This window comes from Odocoileus virginianus, chromosome 11 (assembly GCF_023699985.2).
Source record: "Odocoileus virginianus isolate 20LAN1187 ecotype Illinois chromosome 11, Ovbor_1.2, whole genome shotgun sequence".
NCBI classification, from domain to species: Eukaryota; Metazoa; Chordata; class Mammalia; order Artiodactyla; family Cervidae; genus Odocoileus; species Odocoileus virginianus.
This window is the reverse complement of record NC_069684.1, coordinates 29,234,438-29,245,410: the sequence shown is the minus strand read 5'-3', so window position 1 is coordinate 29,245,410 and position 10,973 is coordinate 29,234,438. Positions and strand designations below refer to the sequence as shown.

The window sequence follows — 10,973 nt, the reverse complement described above, 5'->3', positions numbered from 1 at the left end:
GGTGCCCCTGCCAACCCCAGAGGCCCTCTCCTGTTCCCCCAGTCAGAGCCACCTGCCTTCTGGGGGTCAGTGTCTCAGAGTGGGGACCCTCCCTGGCGGCCCCACCCCCACCCCATCATGATGAGCAGGGATGCCTGCTCCCCTCACAGCACAGCAAGGCCCCCAGAACCCACCACCCTCACTGGACCCTCCCTGGAGACAAAAGAGAAAGGAACCCCGTGACAAGGGTGGTTCTTGGTTCCAACCTCTCCGCCAAGGTGGCCAGGGTAAGGAGAAGGGCCTGGCCTTCCTTCCCAGGAGCCTTGTGGCCTCTTTGAACCCAGGGGACAGGAAGGATGGAAGAAAGGCAGGAGGCAGGAGCCTCAGTCCCGAGAGACTTCGCTCGCTCAGCAGGAAGCCTAGAGCCCCCAGAGCAGCTCTTGGCCCCTCCCCCACACCAAACCTAGATGGAACTTGCCAACTGTGAGCAGGAGGGGGTCCGCCTCCAGAGAACCCATGCTTGCATCACAAAGGAGGCCAGAAGCCCCACCAGCCTCTCCTGGCCCCGCCTGGAGCCACTGTCTCCCACCCTGGGAGCCCTCCTGACTCAGCCTTCTGAGACATGTCTGTGGTGGCCTCTCTGAGTAACCCAAAGGTGAGCCGGGCAAGGGGCCTGACTGCCGGGCCAGCTTTCCTGGGCAGTGCAGCCAGGAGAACACCCTCCAAGCACCAGCCCACTGTCCAGGCCACAGACAAGCAGCCCAGCACAGCCCCCCAACTCCTGTAAGGAGCCCTGTCCACCCAGCTGGCTACAGAGGCCTGAAGATGCCATGACCGTGTCTCTGGGGAGGTGGGGTCCCCAGCTTCTCCCCCTGTCGGCACCTGGCTTTGTCCTCAGTCCTCAGAGTTTTTACTGTGTGCCTATCTTTGTTATGCGGAGTGCCCTGGAGTCAGCAGGACACAGTAAAGTGGACTAACTGAGTGATGAGTAGACTCATTAGATCTGATCAGAGAAGATGCTGGCAAAACCAGGGCCACAGGTGCTAAGTTGGGCTCAGATAAGTCAGCCTGACTCATCCTTTGGTTCATTCATTCAAGTCAGTGGATGCCTCCAGGGTCATGGGCACTCACCTAGGTCCTCAGGACCAGGTTGAAGGAGCCCTGTGACTTCCACACTGACACCCCCAATGGGGAGGTGGGCAATGGGAATAGAAATAAGGACTGTAGAGGCTGAACCACAGATGAGGTGGTGAAACAGTTCAGGTCTGGGGGTGGGCCAGACTGGGGGAGGCCTGGCTAAGGGGACCTTAAGCAAGGACTTCCAGAAGGGGAGGGGAGCAGAGGGAAGTGATGGAGGCCTGGCTGCTCCTCCCTGGTTGGGTTGTGTGGCAGTGATGTCAGAGGGCTGAGAGACCCACCCTCCACCCCTCACCCCACAGTGAGTCTGGACACGTCTTGGCGTTGAGAACAGCTAATCCAGTCATGGGCAACCTCAGGCCACGCTTATCTGCCAGCAGGCAAGACTGGGTCTGTCCTCTGTGCTGGTGTAGACTGGGCCCCAGTCCCGACATCAGGAGTGTGAGCTCATGTGAGGACTGAAGCTGGAAGGGCAGCCCACTCTCCCTGGGGATCCAGGCACCTTTCTCAGTCAGGGCCCTGAGTGCCAGTAACAGAGGCGTGCACATGCGCACACACACACATACACCCAGGAGCATATGCACATGTGTACATGCATATGTGCATGTTCACACACTCATCCCATGCACTCACACACACACACACGTGCATCCACACGTATACTCACATGCACAGGGGACTCATGCAGCCCTCTGTGAACCGTCCTCACTGACCCGGGCAGTGCACCCTCTCCTGCCCACAGCTGCAGCCCGGGGTGTCCTCCATGCTGCTTGGAGCCTGGCTGTCACCACCTGGCCGGCTGGAGAAGGCGTCCCCTCTGTAGTGACAGGGTGGGGGGACAACTGCTGAAGCTGTCCTGCCGTGTCCTGTCTTGGCTTACATGGTCACCACAGTCACTCTTGCCTCCCCCTAGACCCCTTAGGCTCCAGGCAGGAACAGTGAGCAGGGAGCCCAGTGGCCCAAGCCACCTCCCAGAGAGTGTCCCTGATGCAGGGGGCCCACAGCTCCAGGACATCCCCCAAATCGGGACAAGAGCCCCAGGCAGGATCCGCTGCAGAAGCCCCTCGATTACTTGGGAGCTGGGTCTCCTGGGTCCTGCGTGCCCACCCCAAGCTGTGAGCTGAGCGACCCCAGACCAATCTCTGCCCGAAAGCAGACTTAGAGAGGCCAACCTCCAAAAGGGACTGTCAACGGGCCAGGGCTGGGCCAGGGCTGGGCCAGGGCCGGGCCTGACCCACCCCGGGCCGTGTCCTGCACTCAGACTCCCTGGGAGAGGGAGGAGAACCCTCAGGCGCAGGACCTGGGATGGAGAAAAGGGCCGAGCACCCTCGAGCCTCGGGCAGGGCCTCCCTAGCGCCACACCCAGCCCCCGCTGCCCTGACGCCCCACCCCGGGTGGACGCCGCCCCTGCCTTGGCCTTGGGGCTCCTCCGCTGTGCTCTTTCCCCGTCTAGAGACTTGCGATGGGCAAGCCCGAGAGCCCAGTGGGGATGGTGGAGATCGCCGGCCGCTCGGGGCAGAAGCACCGAGGCTTCCTGGAGGCGGGGCTGCTGCTGCTGCTGCTCCTGGTGACCGGAGCCCTGGTCACCCTGGGCCTCCTCTACGCCGACAGCAGAGGTGAGTGGGGGCGCCCCCTTCCCCCGGACGGGTCACGGGCACCCTGCTCACCGCGCTGGTCCGCACCCGACCTCCGGAAGGTCTGCGCGCCCGCCCACTCGGATGAGCCCGCCTGACGAGCAGGGCAGGCGGGGTCTGCGCGGGGCACCGGGGGCGGCCCGGCTGTGCTGTAGCCTGGAGATGAGGTGCACTGACCTGTGGGGATCGGGGCCCTTTCTGGAAGGCTCTGCCCAGGCGCGGGCTGGCACCAGGCTGGTTCTGATTAGGCGGGCCTCTGCCGGACTTCCGAGAAGCGGTAGACCCTGTCCCCCGCCCCATCCGCGCGCCCCCTCCCCTCCGCTGCCGCACAGAGCGCTGCAGTTCCCGGCCGGCCCAGCAGCAGGAGCCCGCGCTCCGGCACTGGGACTCGGGGCGCAGCATCCTCCGGCCGCCGCGCTCACCTGCCGCCTCCCTGGCTTCCGCCAGCAGGGACCTCGCTGGGATCCTCCTCCTCGGCCCCTGACGGCCTGGGTTTCCCGGCCTCTTGGCGTCTCTGGCTCTGCTTTTCGAACCTTGTAGGGGAGGGTGGGAGCAGGCTGGGGTCCTAGGGAGGTGGGGAAGCGAGAACGCCCTGCTGGAACACCCCCACTCACAGAGCCCAAACTGTCCCCTCCCGGGGTCATGGGAAACAAGGGGAGGCGCTCACGTGTCTGCACCTGGGCACCAGGTAGCCCAGGTCAAGCCCTGGGGTGCCAACTGTCCCCACTGGAGCACCTTGCTGCCCGAAGGGGCATGTGCAATGGGTGGACACCAGCTGGGAGGTGCTCTAGGTTCCTCCTGCAGACGGGTGGGTAGGCAGCGGGCTCAGAACCCAGGAGGATCTGCAGGAAAAGACACCATCTCCACCACCACCCTGGTACCCTCAACAATAGGGCAGTGGCAGTCTTTGTACTAGAATGTTCCTTCACTGACCGGAGCCACCTGCACTGCTGTGGGACCATCCAGACATTGCTGGGCAGTACTGTTTCTCTGAACCAAAAGTGGGCACTACCCCCCAGATGTAGTGGGCATTCCCCGCCCCCCCCCCCCCCACCGCCTGACCAGGTGCCCGGCTGGACCCTTCCAGCTGCTTTGGTCTCTGGCCACCCTGGGTCTTCTGTCAGGGTAGATGAGCACTGCATCACAGAGCTCTCAGAGAGACCCCAGGGAATCTCTGTTCACAGCTACTGGGCTGCAGAAACCCAGCTGAGGGGCTTCCTGGGGACTGGGCTGACCCCCCACCCCCACCCCAGTCCTCATCTAGGCAGTACTGAGAAGTGTGAGTCCACTCTGACTGTAACGGCCTTTCCTCCTCTGCCTGGTTCCCTAAACACGAGTGGGGCTCCTGTGTCCTCCCCTACCCCCACAAATGACCCATAGCCAGTCTCTGCCTCAGGTCCTGATAGAGCCTGTGGAAGGGTTTATATGCTGTGTTATTGTTTATTCTTAAGTACTTTCTCATCCACTGTTTTTTTTTTTTTTCTTTTCATTGATTCATGAATTACTTAGAAATCTCTATTTTAAATTTCTAGATACATGGAGATTTTTTTCTTAGTTGCCTTTTGTAACTGGTCTCTAATTTAATTGAATTTTCATCAGAAACCATGGTTTACATGATACTGATTCATTGGTATTTGCTGAAACTTGCTTTAGGGCCAGTACAAGGTCAGTGTTATAAATAATCCGCGTGTGCATGTGGAATACACCCAATCACCATGAGGTGAAAGTGGAGACACAGATGAGGCTTAGTACATCTATTAGGTCAACCAAATCTATATATTTGTTTCTTTCCATTTTCTTGATCTTTTAATTATTGAAAGATGTGTGTACTAAAACTTAGCCCTAGAGAACTTTCAAGTTTCCTTGTAGTTATGTCAAGTATTAAATTGCCTGTTTTAAGACTGTCTGTGCTGTGTGCTGTATCACTTCAGCCGTGTCCAATTCTGTGCAACCCCGTGGGCTTTAGCCTGCCAGGCTTCTCTGTCCGTGGGATTCTCCAGGCAAGAACACCAGAGTGAATTGCCATTCCCTTCTTCAAGGAATCTTCCCAACCCAGGGATCGAACACAAGTCTCTTCAGTCTCCTGCACTGGCAGGCTACATTAAGGGAATTCCCTGACAGTCCTGTGGTTAGGACTCCATGCTTTCAGTACCAAGGGCATGACCAAAAAAAAAAAAAGCAACATTATTATACAGATACAAATTTAGAATCAGTGTATCTTCACTCAGTGTAATGGTGTGAAAGTGAAAGTCACTCAGTCGTGTCAGACTCTTTGCCACCCCATGGACTATACAGTCCATGGAATTATCTAGACCAGAATACTGGAGTGGGAAGCCTTTTCCTTTCCCAACCCAGGGATCGAACCCAGGTCTCCCACATTGCAGGAAGATTCTTTAACAGCTGAGCCACAAGGGAAGTCTGTATAATGGTGTAGTGCCCCATGATTACTATGCTTTTTGCTTTATTATGTTTTGTTTGAAATTCTGTTTCATCTGATCGGAGTTAGCATTTGCTCTCTATTTCCTCCGTGCTTTTTCTTTGAAACTTCGTCTCTTTAGCTTTACGTGTGTGTCTTTTGGAACCATGTATAGGTGGATTTTGGTCTTTGTCTTCTACCTGGAAGATTTAGACTATGTCTATTCACACAAAAACGTATGTTTTTTTCTGTTGTGTTCTTTTGTGCTTCGATGCCTTTTTTCTTTTTTCCTCACCTTCTTTGGGATTGGGCTATTATTTTTCACTCCATTTTACCTTAACTAGCTTGAAAGTTTTATATTTCTAATCCTTTTAAAGGTTATCTCAGACTTTTTCATTTTAATATGTTTTTCAAAAGTTATAGATAAGCCTTTTTCATAAAAGCAACTTTTTAAAATAAAATTTATAGTAACAAATACAGCCCCAGGCCTATACTCCTGCCCATCCTGGAATTATGCTCCTCAGAAGCTGTCATATTCATTGTCTAGTGCAGAGGTTGGATACCTCTGGCCCATTGCCTGTTTTTCTAAATAAAGTTTTATTGGAACACAGCTGTGTCCATTCACTTGGATATTGCCTATGGATGTTTTCATGCTACAAGAGCTAAATCAGGTAGGTGAGACAGGGTCTATATGTGACTCACAAAGGCTAAAATATTTATCTGGCCTTTTACAGAAAAATACTGCCAATCCCTGGACTGGAATGTCTGAACTTCATCTCTGGACTCTTCTCTCTTTACTGTCATTGCTATATCACAGGGAGGCACTATAAAGTTGTGGTTTATACCCAGGCTCCAAAGTATGACAGTCTGGTGGGCTTGCCAGCCTCCCCAAATCCCAGCTATGTGACCTTGGAGGGTTTTCATCACACCTTTGTGCTTCAGTTTCCTTATCTGTAAAATGGCACATAACATAGTTAGAGGCTTACTTGAGGGTTCAATGATTTAATACATCAAAAACACTTAGAAAAATGTCTATCATGATATTAGGATCAGATTTTGTAATAGAATGTTAGATTTGTCATTGATCCTCTATCAGTATCATTATTGACATCCCAAATGGGAGGCAGGTTTGGCTCCTTAAGCCACCCAGGCTTCTATGGTCCCAGTATAACTACACCATTGCCTTTGATAAATCCATATTCATCACTACAATAATTTTACTGAGTATTTTTCATAGCTGAGCTATGAAGACTAGCTGGATTATATTTCCTTTCCTTGTTATTTTCGGTTTTTTAATTAATAGCAATCTTGTTTAAGGACTCTCATTTTTCTCTTGCTTCTTCCATCCTCCTCAGACTCTGCATACATGTCTGTAGGATTGTGTGATATTATCCCACATTATTTGCATGCCCAGTTCAGATTTTGTTCATTCTTTTACTCTCTGTGATACAATTTGAAGAGTTTGACCCTAATTAATCTTTGAGGAAAGAGCTGACCAGCTGGACTGGTCAGTCAGTTAAAGAAACTCTAAATTCATCTCTAATAACATGCTTTATATTTCTGATGTTTCCCATTTTCCACTTTTGTATAGCTTCCATCTCTTTGCTGAAATTTCTTATCTGTTCACGCATATTATCCACCTTTTCCATTAGATCCTTTAACATATTAATCATAATTATTCTGAAGTCCTTTTCTGATAATGCCAGTATCTGAGCTATCTCTGAGTCTAGTTTTATTGATTAATTTATCTCATGGTAGTGGATTGCTTTCTCTTCCCTGTGTGTATGTGTGTCTCTGTGTGTCACACATTTTTACTGAATGCTGGACATCTGAAGAAAGAGCAGAGACTGGAGTAAACAGTACTTATACCCAGAAATAAGCACACCTGTTCTGTCAGTCTTAGTGTAAGTGGTTGAATCCATCTAGTCAGGAGTCAGCTGATCTGGGGTTTTGTTTTCACCCTTGTCACCCTCGGTGCCCTGCAGACTTTACCTTTCTCCAGCTGTGAGTGATGATTACTGTGCTTAGAGAAGGAACCTCTGGCCCCACTTTGCTCCTGCTCCAGCCTCAGCAATCAGCAGTCCCTAGATGTGTGTGACACAGATCTCTGTGTCTCTCTCTCCTCTGTGCCTCTGTCCCTCCACAGGTGGTAGGTGGCCCTTGCTCTTTAGTGCTTGGCTTATGCTGGCAAGGGGTAGGGGGGGAGCTCTGGTGTCCTGGCCAAGGCTCAGTCTTGGAGTGGAGCTGTCACAGCATCCCTGCCCTGATCCCCATGTCCATCAAACTTTGCTGTCTCCCTAAGTCCCCTCCCCCTTACCTAGTAGCAGCAGACCTCAGCTAAGATCCTGGGCCCACAAGGCTCTCTTTTGCCTCTTCCGTGAGCAGAGGATTTTTACATCAGACTCTCCTCCAGACCAGTAGATTTTCACCTGGTCCCTGGGGGGTGAGAAGGTTTACTGCCCTTCCTCTCCGTGGTGTAAAGTTCTTGCTTCCCATAAGAGGAGAGTCCAGGCAAGCATGAGACACCATGTGCGGGCACTGTGGCAGAAGCAGATAATCTCCTGCATGCCTGTGCCCCTGAGGGGGACTCTCTCTGGCCTTCTGAGAACTGCCACACTCTTTCTCATCAGCACCTGGTAAGGGTCCATGGAAATAGCTGGTGAATAAGTGCAAAATCCCCATGTGTTGAAGCTCCAACTGTTGCACACTGGCTAGCTCACATTTGGCCTTCAAGAACTCATTAAGGGCCTTCCGTGGTGGATCAGTGGTAAAGAATCCACCTGCCAATGCAGGAGACGTGGGTTCAACCCCTGGTCCAGGAAGATCCCACATGCCACAGAGCAGCTAAGCTCGCGTGCCACAACTACTGAGCCTGTGCTCTAGAGCCTGGGAAAGCAACTACTGAGTCCACGTGCCGCAACTCCTGAAGCCTAGAGCCAGTGCTCTGCAACAAGAGAAGCCGCTGCAATGAGAAGCTTGTGCACCTCAACAAAGAGTAGCTCCCACTCATCACAACTAAAGGAAGCCCATGCGTAGCAACGAAGACCCAGCCCAGCCAAAAATAAATAAAGTGAGTCCCATAGTAAGGTGCCTCATGGTAAAAATGCAGGATACCAAGGGGAAAACAGTTCAGTGAGGAAAACAGTTCATCTGACAAGGACAACTCATAACAGCAGCAGTGGAAGTCAGAGACAGTAAAGCTAAATCTTCAGGATACTAAGTCTATAAGTGAAGATTTTTTAACCAGTTAAACTATTACTGAAGGGAGGATCCCCTGGAGAAGGGCATGGCAACCCACTCCAATATTCTTGCCTGGAGAATTCCATGGACAGAAGCCTGGTGGGCCACAGTCCATGGGGTCACAAAGAGTCAGACATGACTGAAACGACTTAGCACAAGTACATACACATGCTACCACGTAATCTTTTTTTCTCCTTCTTAAATTCTGATTATGTATGCACTCAATTTTTCTCACTCTACCTTCCATATATCTTTTAGAGAAAAATTTCCATCTCTTTGATTTTGCCCCACATTGTGGGTAAATTCTTTAGAACTACATTCAAATTCACTAAATCTGAAGACTAAATCTGTCTTCAGTTCTGTTGTATCTTCCACTTAGCCCATCCACTTTGGATTTTTTAAAATTTAATTTCAACAATTACATTTTTTTATTTCTATAATTTCCAAGTGATTCTTTTCCAAATTGATTTTTTCTATTTTTTTTAAATATTTCAAACATACTTCAGTTATTTCTACATCAGCTAGCTACTGCTGCCTAACAAATTGCCCCCATATTCAGGGGCTTAAAACAACAATTATTTACCACAACATACATTCATCAGTGGGCTGGTGGCAGCTCACCTAATGTGGGTCAGGCTCAGCTGGGGCAGCTCTGTACCATGAACTTCATCTTCCATGAGGACAAGCAAGCACGTCCTTCTCCATGTACAAATTCATGGAGACAAGTAGGAGCACACTTAGGACCTGGCCTCAGAACTGAAACACCTCATTACCAAAGCTACCTACACTGAAGGAAGGGAGGACATATTTTCTGCCTCCTCGGGAGCAGCAACTACAAAGGCATAGAGGCAGAGAGATGTCAAGGTTTGGGACCCGTGATGCCAGCCTCCACACATTCTGAATCAGATAATCCCAAAATATGAATCCTTGGGTTTCTAGTCCTGCTGTTAGCTGTTTCTCACTCATGGAAGCTGGTCTTTTCATAAACCTAAGACCATGTTCAAACTGGCTTTGTCTGTGAGAATCCTTTGTTACTTGAGCTAAGTTTTCCTCCAGAGAATATGTGTGTTTATCTCCATCAGGCACCTGGAGACACTACCAGCCTAAAATTAATTTCTCAGCTTGAGGTTTCCTTGACACAGGATCATGTAGACTCATGCTCCATACCTGCCTGACAATCAGCCTGGGAGTATACATTCTCCAGGGAGGACAGTTGTTTTCCACCCAATAAAGTTCTTCTTTGCCCTCTTTTGTTAGATATAGAGACAGAAACAGGAAGAGCAGAGAGACAGAAAGAGGTAACAAATTATTCACATTAAGGCCAATCTTTAGGAGAACAGATCATTCAAAGGAAAATTTAGTTATTTTTTAATGTAGAGAGTCTGTATGAAAATAATTGGTATATTACAGAAGTTATTCAAGCATATATAAAAAAGAACAAACAACACATGTCAATTCGGTATAAGGAAGGCTACTTCTTTCTGGAATCCATGGGGAAATATCCCTTTTGAGGGTCTGTTTGCTTGTGTCCATTGATCCTATTTTAGATTTAGAGGAAGACTTCATTCCTCTTCAGCTTTTGTGTCAAGCGCTTGCTGATTTGCTTTTTCTCTTGCTCAGAAGAACAGATTCTGAATGAGAATATGGGGGCTGGAAGGCCAAACTTGCCCACTCATTAGTGAGTGACTGGCCATAGGTGCATGACCTCACATGCCAGCTGGTTTTTTCATCAGGAAAGTGGAGGTGGTGACACAAATGAGGTGGTGTAAGTTAAAGGTGATGTGCACAAACACAGTGGTCTTGCCTTATTCCATTTCAAAAACATTTTGTCAATATCCCACTGCATCCTCAGGCAATTCTTGAGCTGTAGCATCACATGAACTTACCCCAGGAATGTTCCCCACTCAGAAAGTTACAGCAGCCTGTGCTGGGAATGCAGTGGAGGAAATGAGAGGAGGACATAGCATGGAGAAGAAATGAACTTACCTCCACAGTGCCGGTCATAGGTTCTGGTTTTGTCTGACTAGACAGCAGGTCAGACAGATGCACTGTTTGGGTCCCCATGATGCTTCATTCACCCCATTTACACTGTGCTTTCCTTTCTGGTCATGGTCATTCCTTCCCACAAACCTGTACTTCCAATTAGTTAGCTGTTCTTCCTGTGGGAATCCTTTCTTTAGTATTAGGTAGGCCAAAAAGTTCATTTGTGAGATGCTATAGAACACCCAAATGAACTTTTTGGCCAACCCAATGTTTGTTGTAGTGAATGCATCTGTAATGGAGACAAATTCTCTCAATTTTTACCTGAGATATCTTTATTTCATTTTCACTTGTTAACTAAATTTTTGCTGAATATAGAATTCTAAGTTGATAGTTTGTTTTCTTCATGCATCCCTTCAAAGGTTCATTGCATCATCTCCTGACCAACATTATCTGTGATGAGAAGCCAGCCATTAATCTTAATGTTGCTGTCATTTATTTGCTAAGTTGTGTCCAACTCTTTGCACCCCTGTGGACTTTAGCCCACCGAGCTCCTCTGTTCATGAGATTTCCCAGACAAGAATACT

General features: G+C 49.7%; 1 protein-coding gene across 4 annotated transcripts in view; it reads left to right on the top strand.

The window, feature by feature from the left end:
• Positions 1–411: 411 nt before the first annotated feature.
• Positions 412–10,973, top strand: part of MMEL1 (membrane metalloendopeptidase like 1) — a 37,550-nt gene continuing 26,988 nt past the window's right edge. The window contains exons 1-3 of one of the 4 annotated variants that reach the window (XM_070474166.1): positions 415–634; positions 1,419–1,567; positions 2,570–2,732. In XM_070474166.1, coding sequence (XP_070330267.1) covers positions 2,579–2,732 — 154 coding nt within the window. In that variant the 5' untranslated portion in view covers positions 415–634; positions 1,419–1,567; positions 2,570–2,578. Of the gene's footprint in view, positions 635–1,418; positions 1,568–2,569; positions 2,733–10,973 lie in introns of all 4 variants that reach the window. The other 3 variants (XM_070474165.1, XM_070474167.1, XM_070474164.1) reach the window with 3 other exon arrangements.